The sequence below is a fragment of the Macrobrachium nipponense genome, chromosome 35 (assembly GCF_015104395.2).
Source record: "Macrobrachium nipponense isolate FS-2020 chromosome 35, ASM1510439v2, whole genome shotgun sequence".
Taxonomy (NCBI): Eukaryota; Metazoa; Arthropoda; class Malacostraca; order Decapoda; family Palaemonidae; genus Macrobrachium; species Macrobrachium nipponense.
In genome coordinates, this window is record NC_061096.1 from 33,853,974 (window position 1) to 33,881,662 (window position 27,689).

Here is a 27,689-nt window from a genome sequence, read left to right on the forward strand (position 1 = left end):
TACATATACAGTGGTATCTCAGCACTTGAATGGCTCCCAACTTGAACAATTTGCTTTGCTTGAGTAGAAAATCACATGGTAGTTGACCATTTGCTTGACACTCAAGTGAGTAAATATGAGATGTGACATGTCATGTGCAAGTTTCCCAGCCAAAAGAAAGGGAAAGTAGTCATTCAGTATGCAATTCTGCTAAACTCTCATGTTTCTTTGTAATTTTTTTTTTTTGTAAAAATATTATTGCTTTAATACATAACCTTTGGGTCTGAGAAGATTACAGATGAATGCAAATAAAAAAGAATAAGTAGAAAATTATAAAAATTAAAATATACTCATAGCAAGATATGACAGTGGTGTCTGCATCACTGACCTCACGAGAGTTGCACATGTCAAAATAATTTGCAAATAAGCAAAACTGCTAAGGGTTTTGTTCCTAACAAGTGCTCAATTTTGATGAGACAGACTTACTCTGGAAAAAAAAAATCAAACATGAGTAGTCATGCCAGAACAAAAGCCAATGAAAGACATATTCACTCATTGATTGTTTGGGACTAAAAGCAGGGATTTAAGTCTCTAGTCTGCTTCTTTACCACTCAAGAACCTGAGGATTTTCAAGAAAAATAGTCATGAAAAGTTAATTGTGTGAAAGGCTAATAATACTGCCTGGGTAACTTGCCAATTTTTTTTAATAGAAGGGGTTATTGAAATGGTTTGTTTTAGTGTCAAGAAATACCTTAAGGAGATAATTACAATTGTCTCTGAAGCCAGTATGTTGGAAAATGCTCATGCTCATCCCCCCTGGCTTGTAGGCTGAGTTTAATTCCATAACTGTGAAGTTCTTGTCCCCTAACACAGCTTCTCTCAGCCACCCCAAGGACCAGTAGGTCTTATCTAATATTAAGACCACTCCAAACCCTCATTCTAGAATTGCTTTGAAGTGACTGCTGATACAAAATTGACCCTCTGAAAATAATCACTTCAGCATCCTCCAATGTATAATAATCCTCATAGACAAAGCCTCAGGGGTAAGTCTTTTACAGGGACATGAATTCTGCCCAGCAAAAATATTGGTCAGGTACTGTAGCAAAAAGGGACTTTGAATGCTTTGAGGTTGAGCCTGCTGTGGAAGATAATGTCTCTGGGCAAGTCCGTGGGCATGGCGGGTGGTGATCATGATGTCGAGGAGCACCAAGTAGAGCTTACCATGGAAGAATTACAGGACCTTCAGATGGAGCAGCAAAAGATGGCCGCTCAAGAAATGTCTTTAGAGGAGGGGGGAAGGAAGAACGTCTCTAGTTCTTCCAAACATCATCTCTTCTTCACCTTCTCCCCATATTTCAAGGACTCTCCTAAGTATGAGCAAATTATTTTACCTATTCTATGTTGCATTTAAATTTTTATATTATTTCTGCATAAGCATTAATACTTCAAGTTAAATTATCCTTGTTAAAATGTTTGTATCTTGTATTTTTGGGGGTCTGGAACAGATAGTAATACAATTTACATTATTCCTGACAAAAAAGCAGTTCAGTACTTGAACAAGTCAGCACTAAGACATCTTTTATGTACCAGTTGAGGTTGAATATTGAGGTATTTATGTACCAGTTGAGGTTGAAATGACAAATTTTCTAAGACAATTTGTATTTTTCATAGCTAAAAACCTGAGGTCTTAACAATAGGATAATTTCTAGCGCCCAGCTGGATCCAGTCAGCACTAAGACATCTTTTATGTACAAGTTGAGGTTGAATATTGAGGTATTTATGTACCAGTTGAGGTTGAAATGACAAATTTTCTAAGACAATTTGTATTTTTCATAGCTAAAAACCTGACGTCTTAACAATAGGATAATTTCTAGCGCCCAGCTGGATCCAGTTAAAAAACAGATGAAAGCAAGGAATCTTGTGATATCTGGCAATGCATGCATAGATCGGGTGAAGAATGGTTGAAGACCATTCACCTATGATTGTGCTTCAGTCTTTCCCAACTCAGGATGTTGTAAGACACAGAGGGGCGGCTAGAGGCGGGCAGTATAATGTTAAGACCTCAGGTTTGTAGCTATGAAAATTACAAATTGTCTTAGAAAATTTTTCATTTGTTCATACGCGAACAAACCTTCGGTCTTAACAATAGGATAGACTCATACTTGGAGGGAGGTATAAGACACCCTAGACCAGCTGGGGGCCTACCCACCAGTCCAGCTCTCAAAAGGAATGGTTTTTGGAGAGAGACTGAAGCCCGTTGAGAAGCTAGATAAATTGATATCTAATGACTCGGAACCTGAGTGACGTACAGTGATATATGGGATAACCATTGTATAGGGAACCAAAGAGAAACTTTGACTGTCCAATAACAAACCAAGACACTAGGGTTTGTATTACTCCCAACCCCTTCTTGCCAAGGAGTGGAGCATATGCTACGAAATAACGGGTAAGATATTTGTATATTGCACGACCACACTATCAGTATGACTACCTTACTCACCTGTATCAAACCAGTCCAGCGAATGATGTGTCTATTCCTTAAACCGCCCAAAGGAAGAAGGAAAGGTACAAGAGAAAGAAGACCAGCCAACTCACTCATTCTCTCATCCACACAATCATCTTAGGTAAGATACAAAGGTGCCCTGTTATGGGCAACCATGAATTACACAACCTGTTGGGCAGCCACCACAGGACCCAGGGAAAACGTGTCCTGAGATCTGTGGGCAACATCCTTCAGATAGGAGATGAACCTGGACTGGCGCAACCAAGCACCAGCGCTCAGGACTAAGTACAGCCAAGTTCTTTTTGAAAGCCATAGAGGAACCAATACCTCTAAGGTCACACGCTCTAACTTGCACAGACGTGGTGGTAGAGTCATCAAGAGATAAGTATGCCTGTCTGATGGCTTCCCGTATCCAAAAAGAGATAGTATTCTTAGACACCTCTTTCTTTGTACGGCCTGTGCTAACATAAAGTCTGTGGCAGCCTGGTCTAAGGTGCCGAGTCCTTTTAAGATAGCAACGCAAGGCCCGGACAGGGCACAACAAAAGCTCTTGAGCATCACCGCCCACAAAGTCAGTCAGCGATGGAATGGAAAACGAAGTGAACCTTTCATCATGCACAGAGGGATTTTGGGTCTTGGCCACGAATTCCGGGACAAATTCGAAGGACATCGACCCCCAACCACTGGTGTGCTTCACCTCATAGCTCAGACCGTGGAGCTCTCCTACCCTCTTAGAAGATGCCAAAGCCAGAAGGAAAACTGTCTTGAGCGTCAGGTTCCTGTCAGATGAGTGACGCAAGGGCTCATATGGACTCTTAGTGAAGCTCTTAAGAACCAAGGAAACATCCCACGTCGGAGGCTTGAGTTCTTCAGAACTCGACTGCTCAAACCCCTTAACTAGCAGGGAAAGTTCCCAGGAAGAGGAGATGTCGATACCCTTAAGGCGTAACACCAAACTCAGGGCCGCCCTGTAGCCTCTAATGGTAGAGATGGACAAACATTTCTCATCTCTGAGGAAGAGGGAGAGACGCCTAACCTACCGATGGCCCCCTTTACCTCTGCCCCTTGGGCCCCTTCTCGGGTTAAAGGAACGAGACCGAAAGGGGCGATGATCTTCTGACTTAGGCTGTGTCGAACGGGAAGGCCCTGCCGAACTCGAGGTCCTCTTGACGGCCTATCAGGCAACGATCTCCTTGACTGCTGCTGGACCGGGGGAAGAGGAGGAGCCGGACGACTCCAAGGACAAGACTCCGACTTAGACACGGCCTGGTGCACCAGTCTGTCTTTGGTGTCAGCCCGGCGCCAGTCTATCACATTCTTGAGTTTTGTCCGAGGAAACAAAAACTGGGACTCCAACAGATCTCCGTTCCTCAATGCCAGCAAGGACTCAGTGTCAAATGATCTCTCCATCCTAGACGAAGCCGTGTCCCTTCTAATCAGAAGAAGATTAGCCCATAAATTAGCACCGAGGCGAGCCAAATATGAAAACGCCTTGTCCCCAGACTGCAACAGACTGGCAAGCGAGGAAGCACTCACCAACCCTTCTGGGAACCTGTCGGAAGCTATCTTGGCAATAACCACAGACCAGAGGTCCAGCCAAGAAAACGTCTGCAACATGGAGGCCGCCGTAGATTCCAGTGCTTAAGCATCTTGCGGAGACAAGGATGGAGCCACTGACCTCACCTGTTCCAAAGTCAATCCCGGCTTCAGGCGAATAACATCTGGGTAAAGATGGCGTAACAACAAAAATGCAGAGCTCGTAGCATAGTACTTCCTATGTCTTGTGAGAGGCGGGGGTAGTAGTTTAGTGGAGCCCCTAGAGAGAAGCGAACCGTCCCGGTCCAAAACAGAGGCATTAACCTTCTGCAAGACCGACTGAACGTGCCCTGACAGAGGAAGCTGAAGAGATGATTTGGGGTCCTGAGTAGCTCCCACCAAGGCTCGAACACTCGAGATCGAAGGAGAATCCCTTAGAGTCAAACTCATAGTACTTCCTATGTCTTGTGAGAGGCGGGGGTAGTAGTTTGGTGGAGCCCCTAGAGAGAAGCGAACCGTCCCGGTCCAAAACAGAGGCATTAACCTTCTGCAAGACCGACTGAACGTGCCCTGACAGAGGAAGCTGAAGAGAGGATTTGGGGTCCTGAGTAGCTCCCACCAAGGCTCGAACACTCGAGATCGAAGGAGAATCCCTTAGAGTCGAACTCTTGGAAGGACCAGTGAGAGAGGCAGGCAAACACTACTGCTGCACTAACTCCCCACTCACTACCTTCAACCTCTTGACAGGCACCTTGAAATCCTTACGGCGACGAACAGGCCTTGGAGAAGAAGGAGCACTAACATCACGAGCACGGGCAGGGGAGGTTGCAACACGCTCGCGATGTGCATGGATGGGGGGTTGGGGGGCTAACACGCCCGAGATTCGAAGCAGAGGACGAAGCATCTCCTGCAGATCGCACACCACTAACACTGCCCGAAACAACAGCACACTCGGGAACACGTCTGCATTGTTCCTCCCTTGAAGGCGAAGGAAGGGCAAAGTTCTTAGCCTTCCAACGCTTGATATGCCGACGGGGAATAGAAGGGGAAGAGGGAGAAGAAGACTGCACTGGTTTCTTATGCGCACTCTTCTCAGGAGGCGGGGACAAAGCAACACGTTTCCTACCAGTCCTCCCAACCGATAAGACAGCCAACTTCACATTCAATACAGAGTCCAACCTCTGAAGCACTGCCTGGCATATGACCTCGGACTGATGTGCCAGAGAAGGCTCCAATGACAAGCAAGGGAGACGTAGCGAACTGGGCGGCAGTGATAACTTCACTGCAGATCAGAGGAGACGACTGGGAGAGACGTCATCGATGGGAGTGACGTCACAAGTGGACGGCTTCCCCTTGGTGCGAGGGGGAAAGAGACACCACTGGCGGAGGAATACACAAAGACGAATCCCGTGACGTTGTCAACGGGGCTGACGTCACAGCGTCACTCCGGCTCGAAGCGGCAGCAGACACTGGTGGAGCCATACAAGATGGCCGACTGCTGCTACCCACGAAGACGAGGCCAGGAGGAGGGGGGATAGCCTGGCCAGACCATGGAGGGGGGGTGCGAGCCTCCACAAAATGCACTGGCAACCCCACCAAGGACGGGGGACCCCCTACCCCGAGCGTCTTCCAAATCGCCGTCATTTTGGACGGCTCCAACTCTGGAAGAGAAGAGATTGATGAAAAAGCCTCACCCCTCTCGGGAATCAAATAAACTCCTGAGGAGGAAGGGGCTACATTACAAACATTAGCCTGGTGGCCTCCCGATACTTCGATCGATGAATCAATGGAGGAAAAGGAAGAAAAGGAAGGAGATGCAGGGACAACGCTACTATGAGGGTTGACTACTGCAGGAGACGAAACATTGGTTAGAGGCGCCTAACCTTCCCAAATAGGAAGAGTCGAAACCCTCCGATGTTCTCTCTTGCCATAAAACATCCTCCACTGCTCTTTAGGCCATGCCCGGCATTCCATATAAGGATTCGTAATAGTACAAAAATTAGAACAATACCTACTGCACGTGATATGAGGTCGGTCGCTGCCGATGCCAGAAAACAAGAACACGGAAAACCTGGAACTCCGGGGGCACATACGCTGATGCCGAGGAGCAGAAAAAGCTATAATACCAGCCAAACACACACACACACTAAACAGAAGTGAAACGGGCAATGAACCGGAAAAAGGCCAAGAAAGGTTAACACAACTCTCGCCCAGGCGGTCAAAAGAAAGATTAATGCGCGATCATAGGTGATTGTCTTCGACCATCCTTCACCTAATCTACGCATGCATTGCCAGATATCACAAGATTCCATGCTTTCATCTGTTTTTTAACCAGATCCAGCTAGGCGCTAGAAATTATCCTACTGTTAAGACCAAAGGTTTGTTCGCTTATGAACAATATTGAGGTAACACTATGAACATTTTACATTTGGGCATAAAGTTTTTGAGCCACAGTTATTCATTTTTGTGTTCCAAATTTCCACCTAGTCAAGTGGTCCCTTCACCATATGCACAAAAAGGTTCACAGATGTATTTTACTTTCAGTAAATCTAGTGTTGAAATATTTTTAGCAGTGTGATTTGGGTGAATACTGTGTATGGCCAAATGTCTTTTTGTTCTAATACTTTTGTCCATTAACTTTAGATAATTATTAAAAACCAAATCTTCTATGTTCTCATATAAAATCAAACCCTGATTCACAGATGTTTTACATCACAAAAAAATAAGTTCTTGAACAAAAATTTGGAGAGAAAAATGCATTTACCTACTGTAAACAAAGGAGACAAAACATTTCCCAAACAGCTAAATTTTTACAACAGATCTTGCTTGCTTCACAAGTGTGCTGGAAATTCCACGAACTGCTTGTTTGTTTTTGTTTTACCCCTATAAAATAAGATGAAAAATGGGTGACTTCACTAAATCAAAAAGAAATCCAAAAAATAGACAGGTTGAAAAAAGATCATGGTGAAGAATGAAGCAGTTTACATGTGTCCAATGCCATCAATGCAGCTGATGTTGTGAAAAGTGAGTACTTAGGAAACAGTGATTGAAAATAACAAGGTGGAAAAACTTGCTGATTTGAATACACAACAAACAGTTATGGGGTGTGGTGCTTAAGAAGTGCAATTTTAGCTAATTATTGTTATAATATGAAAGTTTCATTACCCAATTTTCTGGGGGTGTGGAACGGCCATTTTATGTATCTTACTGGAAAAACTGCATGGGTGACTTACTGGAAAAACTGCATGGGTGACAAAAAAGGGATTTTGACGTAGGAAAAATCTATTTCTGGGCGAGGAAGCCGTGTCGCCCAGTGAAATGTGTCCCCTTTAGCACTATTTCTAGTAAAATATTGCTATGATACCAGAGAACTGCTAAATTGGACATGTCAGAAGTCTCTGACTCGCTCACCTAAATAAAAGGTGTCGGTATAGAACTGGGGCGAGTGTTAAACACTACCACAGCAACCCCTCCAATTAGCCTTTTCCTCGTCAAAAACCGTGTCTCCAGGAATGGATAAGCTTGTGAACCAAGGTACCACTGTAATTTTTTTTGTTGGGAATGCAGTTTTTCACTTTTGCTTAGTTTATCCTCTTTGTTATTATATCAGTTTATATAATACTAATCACTGTGCTATGTTATGTAACACATTCTTACTTTTATTAACTGACAAGTACTTCAGCTTCCTGACTTAAACTGAAGTGGTTTTTTAGCAAGTAATTTTTTTTATTTAAAATAACATTACGACCAAAAGTCAATCCAGAAAGAGTTAAATTGAGTAAGGGAGGAATTTTTGTTTAAGCTAGACAATGAAAAGTGTTACCATGAAATTACATGTACAACTTCTGCATGATATTTGATTGTAATATTCAAACCCCATGTTTTGCAAAACAATAGTAATAAATTTATTAGAGCTAGTGCATTCCCCTGAAATGAACATACCAGTGTTTCAGTGTTGGATACCATCCTAGTTTTAATTATTACAAATACTACATACGATTAAAAGCTTTGGTCATGAAACCTTCAAAAACAGCCTAGGCTATGTACTTTTCCTAGACACTGACAAACTTATGGCAAATGAACAGTCCTTGATTTTTTTAAATTGATTTACAGTTTAAATGTAGTAAAGCATAGCGTAGAATAAGAGCTAGTCTGTTCCTTTAACTGCATTTGCATTTTTTTTTTTTTTTTTGTTCTCCACTTTAAAACTACCCTAAAATCAGATTTAGGCAGTTGCTCCTCTTCTCTTTCCAACACCAACTATTCTTAATGCTAAACAAGGAAAGGTATAATGAAAATCTTTTTTACATATACCAATCTTTAAAAATGTCTTTCATTATCAATCTTTGTACAAAATATCACAATTTCATGTAAGGATAAAGACAATAAAACACTAAGCATATTTGGAAGTGGATGGAGGACTCACCGTAACCATAGTATCACATTTTTATCAATTCCTTCATCTAAGTTTTCTTCAATTTTTATGCTGTTGATAACTTTATCTGTTGAATGAGCTGTTGGTTCAAAATCTTTCAAGTCTGTTTTTTGAGATGATTTACCTGACAAAGTAGTTTTATTGTCCAATTGCATGGAATCTTGGTCACCTGATGGTATTAAGGGTATGAAAGGTTTACATTTCCTTAAAGAAACATGCTTATTGTAACCTCTACTTTCAATAAATCCCTTTCCACAAACTTCACAATGATAGGGCTTCGTTGTAGCATGAGTCATCATGTGTCTCTGAAGGGTGGCATTCACTGAAAATGCCTTGCTACACACACCGCAGTGATAGTTTTTCTCACCTGTATGAGTTATCATATGCACTTTTAAATGAATATTTTGAGCAAAGCTCTTACCACAAACCCGGCAAGCATACGGTTTCTCACCTGTATGAGTCATAAAGTGTTTACCTAAAGAAGTTTTTGTCAGAAATCTCTTATCACAAATGTGACACTGATGTGGCTTTTCACCCATATGCCTCTTTATATGCGTTTTGTAAACACCTAGCCTGGCAAAATCCTTACCACATTCTTCACACTGATATGGCCTTTCTCCTGAATGACTCTTCATGTGCTCTTTTAGTGAAGTTTTTAATGCAAAGGTCTTAAAACACACTTCACATCTTTTGGGCTTATGCTTGGAATGAGAAAGTAAATGTGTCTTGAGACTACTTTCAAGAGCAAATTCTTTATTACACACATGGCATGTGTGTGTGGGCTGTATTGAGTGTATTGGAATATGATTCTCCAGTTTTCTGTGAGTTTTGAATTTTTCCCCACAAACATGGCAACGAAAGTATTCTGGATCTTTAAAATAAATTGAGTTATTCTTTGGTTGTTTGTGTGTCTGTGTCATATGCCTTTTCAAACCTGCAGGTAACCTGAAAGTTTCACCACATAATGCACATGAGAAAGGTTGATCTTCACTGACACCATGAGTTTTAAGGTGCTTTTTGTAACTCACATGAAGAGCATATGATTTGCCACATATACTACAAACGTAAGGGTTCTCTCTTGTGTGTGTTTCCATGTGACGATTGTAACTATTTTTATGAGTGTATGTCTTGTTGCATGCAGTGCACTTAAAAATCTGATTTTTTTCCTCCACAAGAGTTACCATTGATAAATCTAGTTGGTTATCATCAGCCAAAGCTTGAATGCTCTCTTCTGGCTCTGTGGTCACCTGAATGGTCTCTTCTGGAACCTCGTTTATGTGAAGAACAGTATGGAGACTTTCCAGCTGATTCTCACTAGATATTTCTACACCACTTGATTCTATCCATGTTATATTTTCATCTGGATCATCACTTGCATTTGGAACCAAATAAATACCCTCTCCCGTGATACCATATGGGTCTGTCGCTAATGGAGCTGGTTCTGAAGCTTCTTCATTAATGATTGTGTTAGGTACAAACTGCATCTGATCATAAGGAATATCAGTTTCAGGTTGCTCTTGGAAAAATTCCACATGTTCAAGAGGTAAACTGTCTTTATCATTTGGTATATCACTATGTGTTTTTATATGGGCTTTCATGTTTCCTTTCTGTGCAAATTTCCGACCACAAACAGGACACTTGTATGGTTTAGCACCTGTATGAATGTCCATATGTCTCTTCAAGTGACTTCCTTGTGTAAAAGCACGCTCACATATCTCACATTTGTAATTCTTTTCACCAGAATGAGTGAGCAAGTGAACTTTCAATGTCATTGGCAATTTAAAACGTTTTCCACATAATGAGCATGCATACTTCTTTTCATCTGAATGTACAAGCATGTGCGTATAATACGCACTACGATGCTTAATTTCTTTATAGCATATAGGACAGGAATATGGAGGGCCCTGCTTTTGACCATGAATCTTGGTGTGCTCTAAAAGACACTCATTCCTTGAGAATGTCTGTGAGCAACTATCACAACTAAAGGTTTCATTTGGAGATGGAATCTGCATGTGGTCATTAAGTCTTGTTTTATCCATGAATCTTTTACCACATTCAGGACAAAAGAAGGATTTAGGTTTCACACAAGTATGTACCCTAAAATGTGATCGAAGACCACTTTTCAGGGCAAACCTCTTATTACACACTGTACAATGATAAGGCTTTTCTCCAGTATGAGTAGCCATGTGTGCTTTAAGAGTTCCCTTTAAAATAAATCGCTTCTGACAAACTTCACAGCAGTGTGGTTTTTCATCTTTATGATGGAAAAGGACGTGTAGTTTAAGCTGGACATTCCTGACAAATTTTTCTTCACATATGGAACATGCATACCTCTTGTCACCAGTATGTTCTCTCATGTGTGTGGCCAAAGTACCCTTCTGTCGAAATCTTTTCATGCATAAATTACAGCCAAAAGGCTTTTCATTTGTATGCACAACCATGTGGGTAGTCAAGTGAACTTTTTGGACAAACCTCCTCTTACATTTTTCACACTGATAAGGTTTTTCATCCTGATGAATGAGTACATGTCTGTCAAGGACAGACTTGGTGTAAAACCTTTTGTTACAGATATGACAAGGGTATCTCCTGTCACCTGCATGAACTCTTAAATGCTTAACAAGTGAGTTTTTGTGAGTAAATTTAAATCCACATTTATGGCATACAAATTTTTTCACACCTTCATGAGCATCCATATGTCTTGCCAAAGAACTTTTAAAGCGATACTTTTTACCACATTTTTCACATTCATAGTTGTATTTCTGTGAATGTCCCAAAACATGAAGACTCAAATAAGTCTGTCGTGTGAAGCTTTTATCACAAATGTCACATTTAAAGGGTCTATCTCCTGTGTGAATCATATTATGTTCTCTAAGGGATCGTTTATTGGAAAATGCTTTCCCACAATGCTCACAAGGATATGGTATGTCATCAGAGTGTAATTTTAAATGTTCTCTCAAGGTCTTCTTGTGCGAGAATTGCTTGTTACATACATGACACTCGTTCACTTTTTCACTTGCGCTTGGTATTGAAATTGCAGCAAACTTGCATTCAGTGTCATTTTTTTCCTCTTCAATAGGACTTTTTGGGCATTCACTAACTTTCTCCTCTTTCATAAGACTTTTACATTTACCAGTTTTCTCAACAGAGTGGACTTGCAAGTGCACTTTAAACTTCTTCTCTGATGTAAAAACTTTGCTGCACTTCTCACATCTTAGAGGTTTTAAATCTGAATGAGTAAGCTTATGTTTTTTTAGATTAATGAAAGATCTGAAATTTTTGCCACATTCATCACATATATAGTTCTTCTTTGCATGTATTTTCATATGATTCTGAAGATTAAACTTTAATGCAAACTGCTGGCCACATACACTACAATCATGTGATTGTTCTTTAGGAGGACTTACCTCATTTTCATATGTTACAGATCTCATCTGAACATAAGTTTTAGCAATTGCCTCAATTTTCTCTTCGTCATCTAATTGTGATAAAACTTCATCTTTAATATGGTCAACAGGGGTAGTAATAAATATAATTTCACTTGTGTGTGCTAACATATGCTTATCCAATTCTACTTCAGATGAGAAAACCATATGACAATCAGAGCACTTAAATGCTTCGCTATCATCATGACTTAGTAAATGAGTTTTCAAACTACTATTTAAAGCATATGTTTTCCCACACTTTGGGCAAATATGGGACATTTTGCTGCACTTTGACATTTCTTAAAATTTTTATAAATGCACTTGATCAATATTTTAATACTGGACATAAGCAAGCATCTGCCCATCAAATAAATGCATCACTTATGGATACCATTTATAAATGATTGCAACCAAATAGGTATCTCAAATTAAATATAAAATTTTACAAGTCTATAACTCAAATTCAGCCATCTCCTATGTGTGAAATTATATCAAAGTAGGCCAAAAAATATATATGAATTACTTGACAGCATTAGTGAAAACAAATTTTATCCTTGGTTGCACATAAAGCCTTGACATTTCTTCAGCTTACAGTGTCTGGGGTCCTTGACTACGCAACCTCTTACGACTTCTTATTTTCCTGAAAAATAAGAAAGGAGGTTGTTTACCTCACCTTCCTGAAAAATAACAAAGTTGTTTACCTCACCAACATGTCTGCAGCAATATTGCTACTTGAAAATGCTCTTATTAAAATTTATGTTTTTTGTGCAATTAGTATTTTTCCTAGGTATACAAACCAGAGCCTTTTACCAAGGAACAATTCCTCAGCACAAGTTGGAATGGGTCACTTGCGAGTTGGTCACTAAGCATTCTTCTTTTGGCAGCAGGTTCAAAGTTGGGTCTTTGCAGTGGGGGTAATATAATAAAATACTCTGGTTGGCTTGTATACCCAGGATTAAAAAAAAAAATCACTTAAAAATTTATTTGTACCTACAGAAACACAAACCATTGCCTTTTATTTTTATGCAAGAGACTCACTCCTTAGGTGGAAGATTGTCTCTGTAAACCAACTGGAAATTGCAGACTTACCCAAAAAGTTACTGTCTTGGCCCCAGATGCAAGTAAGTGGAGTTATGACTTCTGTTAACTTCCTACACAGTTTGTCATAGTGATGCCTGAGGTTCAGACAAGCATCTAAAGTGCTGAGCTCCAGGACAGTAATAGTGATGTGACCCCAATTAACCCAAGAGAATTCCATAGTGGCAGCAGCATCTTATAACCCCAACAATGTGCCTTAAGCTGCATGATACTAGCCCAAGGTCCATGAGCTGTTGATTAAGGGTCGACTGTTGTGAGTGCAACATAGGCATCCACTCAAACCTCTCATTCCAAAAGTATTCAAGACCATTTCATCAATACTATGTACCAGGGGCTGGTCATGAGCGAGTGCAAGCTGGAAGCATGGGACTGAGTCAAGCCTGTCCCTCCTGTAAAACCAGAGGTATTTCTAGGACAAAAGTGCTGGTAATCAATCAGCTAAATGACTGACACCAAGCATGATGCTGATCCTTGTAACAGACATTGTGACATTATGAACAATGCATGTTACCAGTAAATCTTCCTTGAAGGAAATCCTGTAGAGCAGAGGACCACAACTTCTAGTTGGGGGGACCAACTACTTCTCCCTGTACTTGGTTCCTGAAAGGAGCAAGACCAGTGCTCCTTCTGCAGCAAAAATCTGGAGAATCTTAGCAGATGACCCCTGAGATCCTCACTGACTTAATGACAGGTTGGGCCAGATGCAGAAAATTGACAGGCCAGGGAAAAAGAATCTAATGCTGCAACAGTGAAGACCTGGAAGACAGCAACCAAGGGTTTGACTAAGCCACAACCCTTGGGGAAAAGATCTTGAATGAGGTCAAGACTTCATGGGGAGTTTTTGTACAACAGACTTCTCTTTTCGTAAAGTGGGCACAAACCTGTGTGGAAGAAACTGTACATGTGCTTCACAATCATAGTCCTGGCAATTGGACAAGGAGTTCAGAGTTTCCCTTACTCTCCAAACACCATGTGCAAAGGGCAGAATTAGGAGATAAGAGTCCTTGGGAAGAACAAGAGAACCACCAGGTATGAATCTGTGGTTAAGATGAGTACAAGGAAGCAGGCAACAATCTTTACAGTTTTTAGCTCTCTACCATCATCCTCCTTTACAACTGCCATCTCCAAGGACTAAGGGAAACATCACCTATTGATGGGTGGTCACAGTCTCAGAGAATGGTCAGGGAGGACACTGAACTAGACCTCCCAGAGAAGTCAAGCTGGAGGTTGGTCATAACTATGGAGACACCTATAGCTTTTCATGGAGCTTTAGTCCCACAGAAGGAGTCAAAGCCCATTGCCACTTCTACAGAAGATGGAAATACTTAAGTGAAATCCCAAAGGATAACCCTGAGAAGACTTGGGGAAACTCTCAGCCTTTCTTCAGCAGTCTGAAGAGCTAACAGGAATGAGAGAGCAGGACAGAACCCAACCCAGGCACTCCTCTGGAATGTAGCAAACAATCTACACCTACAAAAGAAAGTATTTGATATTTATCATAACTAATAAAGTTCCTCTAATGCTGTCTGTGATGAAGAATTAGATGAAGTAGTATATGTATTCTGTAAACCAAGAGACTTAAGAGAATTTTGTTAAAAGAAAACAAATATTACATGAAGCTAAATTCATTTGCTGTTAAAGTATCCCTAACATTAAATAACCACAAACGCAAAAAAAACTATTTAATAAAACGTTATTAGCAATTGTTTTTCAAGCAAGCCTGGTATTCTGAACAACCACCAATACAAATATGACTAATGTTGTCAGTTATCTTTATTTTTGCTAGGTATACATTCCAGAGTCTTTCATGTAAGAATATTCCTAAGCATGAGCTGGAATCAGTCCTTAAAACTTGGTAAAAAGGTAGTTTACTTGGAAAAGATTCTGGTATGTATACCTTATTTATTAGGGACTTTAGCATCTGACATTATTTTTCAGCAAATAAAGAGGAATAATTAAAAATAATGGATTTTACTGATCCCAAGAAGAACCTGCCACTGGTGAGCTGGCTGTTCAGCCTGTGACAGGAAGGAGTGAGCTACAGACCTGAACATCTGCAACCTCTGGTCCAGATAAAGAATCCTCTGGCTGAGAAGCTGACTGGACTTTTCCAGGTTTACCACAATGCCTAGGCTCCAACAAAACTGGAGAAGACGATCCCTGTCCCAAACCAGCTTCTCTCTGGAACTTGCCAAGACCAGCCAGTCGTCGTGGTATCTCAACAGGCAAATCCCTCGAGCATGACCCCATGTTGAAACTAAGACAAAGACTCTTGCGAACACTTAAGGGGCTTTAGTCAAACTGAAGCAAAGGACCTTGAACTGGAAGACTTGCTCTCCAAGGCTGAAGCAAAGGAATTTCCTGGATGAAGGGTGAACTGGAATCTGGAAGAGATGACAAGGACTCAGAACCCACCAACCCTGCACCTTCGACAAGGCTGTGTTGCTCCTAACCAAGAGAAGGTTGGCACCACAAATTAGCACTGAGATGGCCCAGGTAAGAGATGGCCTTAGCACCAGACTGCAGCAACCTGAAAAAGGAGGGCGAGCTAATGGAACCTCCATCAGAGTGACAAGACAAGTAGACCATAAGTCCAGCCATGACATGTCTGGAAGACAGAAGCAGTAGACTCCATAGTAGAGGCCTCTTGAGAGGTCTCTACTATGGAGAGGTCAACGAGGGGCCCTCAGCCCTTACCTGATCCAGGGTCAAGCCAGGTTTTAGACGGATCACGTTTGAATGAAAGAGACAAGGCATCAGTTGAACTACATTAGTAGAATAGTATTTCCTATGCCACACGAGAGGAGGCGGGAAGAAGCTTAGATGACCTATCAGAGTGTAGAGAGCCATCCCAACCCGAGACTAATGCATTAATGTGCTGCAAAATTGATTGAGCATGCCCAGAACCAGGAAGCTTAAACGAAGCTCTAGCATCCTGCCTCAGACCAAGCAAGGCCTCTAAGCCTTTAGGGGTCATTAGTAACTAAAGGTGTCTTATATTAGCAGAATAGCCTAAAATGACTACTGTACAGTAAATGCCCAGACAAAGTTCAGTCCCATTATATCCGATTTTACAGAACATATTGTGCATAACTATATTTGTATTTCACAGATATGAACAATTGCTTCACAAATACATTCTTTGCCAGTCTTGGAACTCCCCCGAAATTCAAAATGTTATATCAGTAGTGAGCAAGAGCATGCAGTGTGGTAGTACTGGACCAACAGGAGTGCAGTCTTATTCATAACATCCCAAGGACTAGTCAAAGCATGTCCCAGGACATACCATGTTGACTGAGGAACTAGGGTGGCTGATGGTACAGGAAAGTACAGATTATTCATTTTGCACCTCAGGAGATTCACAGACATAGAAAGGGTAATGGTTGGCTCTCTTCACCTAAGAAAATAAAAAAGGCAACTGGAAATGAGCAGAATCATTCACTAGCCAGCTCATGAACTGATCCATTTCCACTATATATACCCATAGTCAGGTGATACCACAAATGGTTAAGATGCTCTGGGAGAGATTTCTAAGCCTTATTGCTGAGGGCTGCCTGTAAAGAATTCTTCCCATGCTTCCACCAGTAAGTGGATGAGAAGGAAAACAACAAGAAAGATGTGGGTGAAGTGTGCCTATGCTTCTTTAATTTCTTCCAACCAAGGGCAGCCACTACACTTAACAAAGTGAGGAATTCAAGACACACCTCTGTAACATTGATTGCCCTGTTATGGCCTATGCAAGAATGACTTCTAAACCTCAGGTCTCTTCACATGGACACCCCAAGAATTGAAAAATTCAAAAAAGTAAAGAGATATTTAGAATTGAAACTGAAGAACCTATTTTCCCTTGGTTTGAGGGCCCTCTAACCTACCACATGGTCGACTCAAAAGCAAAGAAACCTCAACCAAGGCAGAAACCTCTAAGCTGTACAATATGGGAAAGGGCTGTGGCCCACTACCACAGAAACATTGAGAAACCTAATGCTTTCCAAACCATCAACAAAGTTGTAATGTTTTGAGATTTTTCTTTTAAGCACCAATTATTATACATATCACTTACATTGGTTTCTATTACAACCACTGTCTGAAAAACTATGACATTTGTAAGACCATGATTTGCATCTGTGTACATATTAGCATTTTATTACTGTATACTAAATCCACTACAATAATTTTTTAGCTGGACCATTTCTGTTTTCAATACAGGCCTAAATTTATTTGAAAATTTCAAATCTGATATTGAAGTAAAATGAAAAGTTCAACATAATTTCAGTACCTACATTGTTATTTACATCACCAACACAGCATTGTTCAGCAATACATATGATTTATTCTCCATCATTACTGATGCATGAAGACCAAGAAGAAATGCAGAGAATGATACAATGGCCCATCTTCAAAAGAAAAAAAGCCTTCATCTGAAAAGAATTGAAAATGCTATTTTAAATTACTTTATCCTCATAGAATGATGTGTCTGAAGTACAGTACAAAAATAAATAAATAAATATACCATTTACATTTTATGAGAATCTTAATTACCTTCTTGTTGACAAAGAAAATTGAACATAAATTCCAGCTCTACAACACAATCCACTGGGTGTTCATGACACTTTCCAACTGAAATCAATGTTGGTAAAGTATTCAATAAAGACAATACAATTTACTGAAGGCAGAATTCTTGCTGCAGCTATTCACTCTTCCCAAATGCTTTACAGCTGATGATACATGTTTCTAAAATCATATAGTTTGTTTGTTTGTATACTGTTTTTACGTTGCATGGAACCAGTGGTTATTCAGCAATGGGACCAACGGCCTTGCGTGACTTCCGAACCACATCGAGAGTGAACTTCCATCACCAGAAATAAACATCTCTCACACCTCAATGGAATGTCTGAGAATCGAACTCGCGGCCACCGAGGTGGCAGGCCAAGACCATACCGATCACGCCACTGAGGCGCTATTTTAAAATCATTTCACTCTAAAACTGGAGTCAGTTTCTTATGAAATATTTCAACTCAAATAACATACCCACTTTGGGATGCTGAGCAACTACCATTACACATTTTCATTCTAGTAGTCCATGTTAGGGCAGCAAATGACCTACTAAATGTATAAAACTGGCCTTTTAGGCAGGTCTAAATGATGATAAAAATTAAAAATTGTTATTGTTATAACTACAATTAAGTTTGTTCATACTTACCTGGCAGATATATATATAGCTGTATTCTCCGAAGTCCGACAGAATTTCAAAACTCGCGGCACACGCAGTGGGCGGCCAGGTGGTAGTACCCATTCCCGCCGCTGGGAGGCGGATATCAGGAACCATTCCCATTTTCTATTCATATTTTATCAGTGCCACTGTCTCCTGAGGGGAGGTGGGTGGGCACTTAATTATATATCTGCCAGGTAAGTATGAACAAACTTAATTGTATTATAACAATAACATTTTGTTCATGAAACTTACTTGGCAGATATATATATAGCTGAATCCCACCTTCGGATGGTGGGAAGAGACAGAATAGGATTTGTAGGAAACTTAAATTAAGTAGATGATATACACCTTGGTTCCTCACCTGTTAGCAAAGTAGACTCTGTGATTACTGTCACTACAGCCTGCTTGTGCTTAATCAGAGTTGCCAGCCAGGTGGAGACCTGTAGTGCTGGTGCGCTCTGAATGCTCTGTCAACGGGGACGTGACCTCAATGTGACAAGAGCATAGAGCCATACAAATGAGGGCAACGAAGCAACTGACCACCACCTGACCAACTAACAAAGACCCCCTGAACACTAAGCTAAAAGATGGGAGGTCTTCACCAAAGCCTCACCACAAAAAACACATCAACTAAAACCTAACCTAAACCTAACTAAGGGATAGGGAGAGAGCTACCTTCAGCCCCCAAGACTGTGTCTGCAGAAACGTATGGCCCAAGAGAACAACAGTCCTCGTATATCGTTCTCACATCTCTCAAGTAGTGTGAGGCGAATACTGAATTGCTCCTCCAAAAGTGGCGTCAAGGATGTCCTTGATCGGACATGTTCCTTTGGAAGGCAAGCGAGGTTTGCAACAGCTCTGACCTCGGTGAGCTTTCACTCGCAAGAGGCTCAAATCGATCTGTGTGGAAGACGAATGAGCCTCTTTAATGACGTCCCTCAGAAAGAACGCCAAAGCGTTCTTGGATAACGGTATATCGGGTCGTTTAACCGAACACCAGAGATTATCTGAGGGACCTCGTACTTCTTTAGTCTTGTGGACATAAAACTTTAGAGGCCCTGACAGGGCACAGGACTCTCTCATGTTCTTGGCCCACAAGGCTTGTCATACCCTTGATTTCAAAGCTCCTTGGCCAAGGGTTCGACGGGTTTCATTCTTTGCTAAGAAAGTGGGACTCAAAGAGCAGACAGCATTGTCCCCCTTGAAGCCCACTCTCTTACAAATGGCCTGAATTTCGCTAACTCTCTTCGCCGTCGCCAGAGCAGTTAGGAAAAGAGCCTTCTTAGTCAAGTTCCTAAGAGACGCTTCATGTAAAGGTTCGAAAGGACTCGACATTAACAGTCTAAGGACTAAATCCAGGTTCCAAGAAGGAGGCCTCGCCTGAGGTATCTGGATGTCTCAAATGATCTCAGGAGATCGTTGAAGATCCCTGTTATCAGACAGGTCTAGTCCTCTGTGTCGGAAGACTGCCGACAGCATGCTCTTATATCCCTTGATGGTCGGGACGCCAGTTTCTGCACATTTCTTAAAAATAGCAGGAAATCGGCTATCTGGCTCACAGAGGTAGAGGAAGAGGAAATTCCCTCCTTTCTACACCATGCCCTGAAGGAAGCCCACTTCGACTGGTAAACAGCTCTCGAGGACGGTCTCCTAGCATTGGCGATCGCCTTTGCAGCTGCTTTAGAAAAACCTCTCGCTCTGGCCAGCTTTTCGATAGTCTGAACGCAGTCAGACCCAGAGCGGAGAGGTTTCGGTGATATCTTGCGAAGTGGGGCTGTCTGAGTAGATCTTTCCTCCAGGGCAATGTCCTTGGAAAGTCTATGATGAATGACATTACCTCTGTGAACCATTCTTTCGCGGGCACATCGGGGCGATCAGGGTCAACCTCGTCCCCTCCGATGCCGCGAACTTCCTTACTACTTCCCCATGATCTTGAATGGCGGGAAGGCATATAAGTCCAGGTTCGTCCAGTCCCAGAGCAGTGCGTCTATCGCGGGACTGCTCCCGGATCCAGCACAGGAGAGCAATAAAGAGGCAACCTCTTTGTTCTCGACGTCGCAAAGAGGTCGACTAACGGACACCCCCACAGTCTCCAGAGCTCTCGACAGACGTCCTGGGCAACGTCCATTCCGTCGGCAGGATCTGATCTTGTTCGGCTGAGGAAGGTCTGCTCTGACGTTCTGGACTCCCGCGATAAATCTCGTCAGGATCCTTATCCGTCTCGCATCTGCCCACAGCAGAATCTCCCTCGCAAATAAAACAGAGGACGGGAGTGTGTACCTCCCTGCTTCTTTAGGTACGCCAGGGCTGTGGTGTTGTCCGAGTTGACTTGGACTACTTTCTCTGCAACCTTTTGTTGGAAGAACTGTAGCGCCAGAAAAAACCGCCGCTAGTTCCTTTACATTGATGTGCCAGGACACCTGTTCCCCCTTCCAGGTGCCTGACACTTCCTCCCCACCTCCCAGTGTTGCTCCCCATCCCGACACCTAAGCGTCGGAAAACAACACTAGGTTCTGGGCGGCTCAAGAAGCTTTAGGGACAACCCCTCTCGAAACTTCCGAGGATCTAACCACCATCTTAGATGGTTCTTTTCTTCAACCGATTCCCCCCCCCCCCAGTGATGAAAAGGGTCGCATCCAGATCCTCTCTGACTCTCCATTCGTCTGCTAAGAAAAACTGGAGAGGTCTGAGGTGTAGTCTTCCCAGGGAAACAAACTTTTCCAGCGAGGAAATGGTTCCCAGCAGACTCATCCATTCCCTCGCCGAGCAAGCTTCCTTCCCCAGGAATGCCGAGACTTTCTCTAAGCCTTGCAGCTGTCGTTCCTGGGACGGAAACGCTCGAAAAGCCACTGAATCCCCAGATACACGATGGACTGTGTTGGGGTCAGATGCGACTTTTCGAGGTTGACTAGAAGTCCCAGGACTTCGCCAAGGCCAACGTGAAGTGAAGGTCCTTCAGACACCTTTCTTCTGACGATGCTCTGATAAGCCAATCGTCGAGATACAGGGACACTCTTATTCCTGCAGAATGTAACCATCTCGCTACGTTCTTCATGAGCATGGTAAATACCATCGGAGCCGTGCTTCAAACCGAAACAAAGGGCTCGGAATTGCCAAACTTTGTCCCTTAGCATAAACCTCAGAAACTTCCTTGAAAGAGGGTGGATAGGCACGTGAAAGTATGCGTCCTGTAGGTCCAAGGACACCATCCAGTCGCCCGGTCTTAAGGCTCCTAGAACCGACTGAGGTGTTTCCATCTTGAATTTTTTCTTTTCTACGAAAGATTCAGGCTGCTTACGTCCAAGACTGGACGCCACCCCGACGACTGCTTTGGTACCAGGAAAAGTCCTGTTGTAGTATCCTGGTGACCCCAGGTCTAGGACCTGCTCCACCGCTCTTTTCGAGATCATTTGTTCCAAAAGATCTAAAAAAGAACCTGCTGTTTTCTCACCCTTGATACGACGGGTGGGAAAGATCTCTGGGAGTCGTTGAAAGAGGAGGAGGGTCTACAAAGGGGATCTTGTACCCTGTTCTACTATCTTGAGGGACCACGCATCTGTATCTCTCCTCTCTCCACGCCCCCGCAAAGAACTTTAGCCTGGCTCCGACAGGCATCTGAAGGACTTTTCTTTTCATTTAGAGGTTTAGGTTTGAAGCCGAAAACCTCTTCTCCTTGCAAGTCCTCTCCCTCCGAGGAGCAGCTCTCGAGGGAGGAGCGCTCCGAAAGGGTTTAACCTTCCTAGGAGGTCGTCCCGACGACGACGTGATAGGGACTGCAGGAGTCTAGAAGACTGGGCCAAGAGATCCTGGGTAGCCTTCTCTTGTAGGCTCACTGCCAGGTCCCTTACCATAGCCTGGGGGAAGAGATGGCTCGAAAGAGGTGCAAAGAGAAGCTCTGCTTTCTGCGATGCAGAAACAGACTTCGCTGTGAAAATTGCATAATAGCGCTCTTCTTGAGGAAAGCAGTGCCGAAATGAGACACTAACTCTTCCGAACCATCCCTGACGGCCTTGTCCATGCATGACAACACATTGGACAGCTCCCCCAGACTCAAAGAATCAGGACTCCTAGATTGAAGATCCAGGGCTCCTAGGCACCAGTCTAGGAAGTTAAAGACTTCCAGAGTCTTTAACAGACCTTTCATGTGATGGTCTATCTCCGTTGGTGTCCAAGAAATCTTCGCGGACGACAAAAGGGATCTCTTCTGGGCGTCTACCAGACTAGCAAAGTCCCCTTGGGAAGAGGACGGGATCTTAATTCCTACTTCCGATTTGGTCTCATACCAAATGCCGCCTCTCCCACTCAGCCTTGAAGGAGGAAGGGCGAAAGTCGACTTGCCCTGATCCTTCCGACATTCCATCCAGTCCTGCAATTTCTTGAATGCTCTCTTAGTGGATAAGGAAGTCTCATCTCCACCACTTCCGAAACCTTGCCCGACTTCGAAGAGGAAAACTGAGAGGGCGGAGACTTAGGAGCTGCAGGCTGGAACTTCTCCCCAAACAAGGAACGTAAAAGTCGTACCAGCACCTTGTAGTCGGAAACCGACGAAACTGACGGCTGTTCTTCCTCCACCGAGTCAGCCGCTACTACTATGTTCTCCCCTTCCTCCCGAAGAGGCAAAGGAGATAGAACCTCTGGAGATGGGCGTGCCCCCGCCCAGCGGGTCTAGCCTTCAACAAAGGCTTCCGAGGAAGACTAACATCCGCCTCTTCAAAGCGACCGACCTTCTGTCGATCTTTAGAGCTCGAACCACGAAGAGCTTCCTGACCTCGCTGCGCGTCAAGAGAAGGAAACTCCCTAAAAGTTCCCCCCTCCTCCCCTCGAGGAAGACCGTTCCCCCCCTTGTAAACCCGCTTGACGCTCAAGCGTCCAGCTTTTCGCTTTCAAAGCGTCCTTCTGAGCGCTCTCAAAAGCCTTCTCCACAGCAAAGCGTCAAACAAACCGCCAACGAAACGAGCGTAGCGTCCTTCCAAAGCGTCCTGCCGAGCGTCTTCAAACGCGTCCTCCAAGGCGTCCTGTCGAGCGTACCCTCAAGGAGGCGTCCTGACGCGCGGGCGGAGACAGCGACGAACGAGGAGACAGAGAAGGAGACTGCCTCGTCCTCTTTGACAGGCAGGGTCTAGCGGTCCTTCCTTCGCTTAGGCTCAACTGCTGCTGGGCGAGTCTTCCGAGCCATTAAGGTCGACAATTGGTCTTGAAGCGACGCAAGAATACTCTTCGTAGGTGGAAGAACCGAGAGGAGGTGAAGGGCTGCGCCTGCGAGAAAAGACGAGGGGCGGGGGGGACGCCTCCTTCCTTCTCACAGGAACAGCAACCTGCCTCTCCGAGGCGCGGAGAGAAGCGCTTCTCAGCGTCGTCCCATCGGACGACGTCCTACCTCTCTTCTGTGGAGGAAACACGCGTCATACGACGCAGGCGACGACGCAAACAAGAGAGCGGAGAGAGGGGACGTAAAGCGTCCTCCCTAGGAAAAGTCCTTTTCAACGGACGTGAGTCACTCGAGAGCTCCACCCCTTGCGCGGGGAGGGCGCCTCGGAGGACGAAAAACAGTCCTTTAGGATGCGAGCCTGAGCACGCTCCTTGGCAGCCTGGGAAGTAGCAACAGGTCCTGCCGAAGGGACGCCAGATCGGTGGGGAGCCCCCCGTAACCCTCTTGCGGCTTTCGACATGCCCACTCCCTGAGGTCTGGGAGTCCGACAGAGGTCTAGACCTAGAGGCATTATGGGGCCGATCTGACGCCCCCTCCCCACAACACTAGGGGCACGATCACACACTTTAGTCGAGCCGTTTTCAAGGGCCAACACTTTGGACTCTAGAGTGCGCAATGACTCTAGAATCAGAGAAAAGGGCATTACCTTCTCCAGACACAGAACTAGGGCCCTCAGGCAAACAACACAGGATTTAGGTTTGAAGCAAATTCTACTGGTGTTAATATAGGCGAAATGTTACTTCCCTTACCTTTCGTAGAACCGCTTTTAGAGGAGACCTCCTGATCCTATCGCGTTCTAGCTTACGCCGATAGGATTCATACACCTTCCATTCATCCTCAGTCAAACTTTTGCATTCAATGCAACGATCAACTAGCAAACAAACATGGCCCCTACACCCCATACATACTGTGTGGGGGTCTACCGATGCTTTCGTAGCCTCACCGTTGCAATCACTTCTCACACACACTCTGAAGCTCACTGAACTTGATCCCGACATCACGTTCATACAAAAGCCAATCCAAAATCCAAAATCCAAAACAGTCCCACTATCGCGTATGCCAATCCCCAACAATCCAGAGTCAAAACCAAAAGTCAATCCAGATACTTATAACGAGTTAAATCCAAAAACCTCCTGGGCGGAGGTCTGTTTAAACAGGGTGTTTTTTTTTTGCCCTTTACCGACCGGCAACAGAAAAAATATGAAAATAGAAAATGGGAATGGTTCCTGATATCCGCATCCAGCGGCGGGAATGGTATACCACCTGGCCGGCGCCCACTGCGTGTGCCGCGAGTTTTTGAAATTCTGTCGGACTTCGGAGAATACAGCTATATTATATCTGCCAAGTAAGTTTCATGAACAAAACTATAGAGCAAAAAATTCCTCTTTGGCATGGTAAAACTTAGCTCTCTTATAAACACTTACTTCAAATTGCATGCATTGGCTAGTATAGTACCATCAAACAACACCTATCTTATACATTCATGTAAGTTTGTTGCACCTTATTTCAAGCAAGGGTCCGTGCTGGTACAATGACATCTTAATCTACCATCAAAAAGGAAAGTACAGTATGAGTTTCATGTTTCACTATGTACAGCTGTGCCATACTGAAGTAGTATGAAAGAACAGAACAGAACAGTCAGGAATGTATATGCGCACCACTATCATGGACAAGGAGTGCAGATACTCCCATATGCACTAAAGACAGTGTAGAACAGTTAGAAATATTGAGAGTTTGGACAGAGGAGCCCTTTGAAAGACTGATAGGAAAACCATGCAAAAGTTGGTGCCTGCAGAAAGATGAGTGTGTGTGTAACATACATCATTCCATCTCCAGACTTCCACCAACTGCCTCTGCCTATATCTCATAAAATATGCACAAATAGGTACCTAAGCCCACAATGGATGGTCTCCGGGTGTGGAATGGTCTTGCATGGTTCCAAGGCATCTTCAGGGAAGAAGCCAAACTGAACCTTCTTTGGAAGTCAGGCAGAGGGTTGGTCATGAAGCTTGCAATTAACCTATTACTTCTCCTTGATCTCTGGTTCTAATGACATGAGGTCAAAGACCGGCATCTCTTCTAAAGAAGAGAACGCTCAAAAGGAAGGAGAGAACAGGATGACAAGACAAAACTTAGGCACTCCTCTGAAAAGTACCAAGTATCAATATATGAAAGTATGGATTTTCAATAATAATAGTTTCCCTTATGAACAAACCCAAATCTTGCTGCAAAGAGGAATTAATATATATTCAGTATGAACCATGGTATAATAGTTATGATGCTGAAAACCTGACAACTTTAAAACATATTGTTGTAAGAAAAAAGGTTGCTGAACAACCACAAAAACAAGTAAAAGTAATGAAACTTACAATTCTTGTTTCTAAATCCCTGAAATCCTAAACAATCACCAGCATACAAATTAGGTAAAACTGAAAACACTGCTACGGCCTCATTCCTACCAGTTAATGACCAAATATTTACTGTCGTTATGTTTTTGTGTTCATTCCTGAAGGGTTGGTACTAAACACGGTATAAATTTTGCCGGTAAACAGGTAGTTACAGAACCAGAGGGGTGAGGTAATGGTCTACAGTTTTACTGCAAATTATATTATACAACACTAACGCAAAACTTCAAAATGCAGATAAATTCTGCAATCTGAGCGCCATAATAGCAAAAATGTGTAGACCCAATGGTGGTCGAAACAAAGTAAATGGATTACAAATAAATTAAGCAGAAAGCGCCCAACCACTCACCTACCTGCTGCCATTAACTAAACAACCAAAACAGCCATTGTCAAAGGATATCCACACAAAAGACACAGGTTTTGTCTCCTCATAGGAAAAAACCTAATACCAGCAGTATTATTTTACTGTAATACCAGTTCTCAATAATATTGGAGTTTTTTTGTTTTTGTTCTTTGGTTAAGTCTCCTTAATAACTATAATAAGAGAAGCATTGTAAAATCTAATTCAACTGTTCAGTTTGTGCCCTCCCCCGCCCAGGTAAGGGAATGTCACCCTAAGTTGGGTTAGGTAGGTAAGGATCTGGCATTATAGGAATGGTTACCTAGGTCTATTCATGTAGGAGGAACCTGTCCCAGTCAACGACTGGCAGGAATCAGACCGATTAACTAGGTTTTGTAAAGTTTTACCCAAAGATCCTATTTAGGTAGGTAGGCTACCATCATGTTTCAACATGCACACCCATGGAGCTGGAGCTGAACCCTAAAATTTATATAGTACCTAAGCATTGAATAGGATTCCTTTAATAGGTTAGGCTACATAGGATAGCTACTACCTAGGTGCTCTGCCACTAACTATACCTAGTAGCTAGTACCTACCTAAATAACCATATTTCAACCAATGGTGCTAATGGACTCAGAATTGGTGAGAAATCAATGTTGGTTATAAAAGTTTAACCAACTTTTGCCTATGATACATAAGCTTACTAGTAGTAGGTTGAGGGTGGACAGCCCCTTTCCTTGTCAAGTCCTAAATTGTCAACATCGCTGGGAAGTAGGCTATAGGTAAGTCAGGGATAGGTATTTAAGGGGTGTTCAATTGCTAATTGCAGTTATTCATTATTTAATCTTTCCGCCCTGATTAATTCAAGCTTATGTTAGCTTATTGGTAATCACACACTGATTCCATAGGCTTTTAAGCAAACGGTGATGGACAGGGGGTAGGCCTACATTGTTCTGACTTGGGGAAGATAAATTTAGACTAGGTAGTCACTCGTCCTATGACATTTCAATTAAACATTAACATACCTAGTCATAACAAATAGCGCAATTACGTCACAACATAGGCACATGAAGAGTCACTTTGTTTCATGTCAAACAAGACTTTGGTAAACAAATCTTCGTCCTCTTCCTCTTGACTTATGCTTCTTCTTTCTGACTTAGGAGGGAATTTTAGGGAAACTGCTCGTCAAAGTTGTCAATGAGGGGGATAGCCGTAAAAATACCCTGGAATTTGTCATGACAAATAATATAATTGAAATCCACTTATTATTTAATCAAAATACAATAGAAAGTCATTGAACATAATCGACGAACACAAGTGAAGGCAGAAATTCATAAGATGAAATGCAAACGATCTGAAGAAGCCCCGTCGCTTAGCGAAAGGATTTAAAAACTGATCGAATTACTGTGTAGCACAAATACAATTTTGAGAGTCAAGAATATGAAGAAGCAACAAGATGGTGTTCAATAAAGTAGAGTACAAGGTATTAACTCCGTAGAAGTGTGCAAAGTGGTAACAGCGGAAGGAAAATAATTTGGTTGTTTCCATTT

At 42.9% G+C, this 27,689-nt stretch overlaps 1 protein-coding gene across 3 annotated transcripts; it reads right to left on the reverse strand.

The window, feature by feature from the left end:
- Positions 1-559: 559 nt before the first annotated feature.
- On the reverse strand, positions 560-27,320 carry LOC135208573 (zinc finger protein 91-like). 3 transcript variants are annotated; one of them, XR_010313191.1, is made up of 3 exons: positions 27,165-27,320; positions 17,254-17,391; positions 560-6,901 (listed from the first exon to the last, which is right to left on the reverse strand). XR_010313191.1 is itself a non-coding variant. In XM_064240905.1 (3 exons), the coding sequence occupies exon 3, from the start codon at positions 12,170-12,172 to the stop codon at positions 8,441-8,443; it is 3,732 nt and encodes a 1,243-aa protein (XP_064096975.1). In that variant the 5' UTR covers positions 12,173-12,515; positions 17,254-17,391; positions 27,165-27,320; the 3' UTR covers positions 6,928-8,440. The 3 variants fall into 3 exon arrangements, 2 of the variants coding, with proteins under 2 accessions (XP_064096975.1, XP_064096976.1); XM_064240905.1 differs by lacking the exon at positions 560-6,901 and adding an exon at positions 6,928-12,515; XM_064240906.1 differs by lacking the exons at positions 560-6,901; positions 17,254-17,391 and adding an exon at positions 6,928-12,515 and having other exon boundaries at positions 27,165-27,311.
- Between the last annotated feature and the right edge of the window lie 369 nt (positions 27,321-27,689).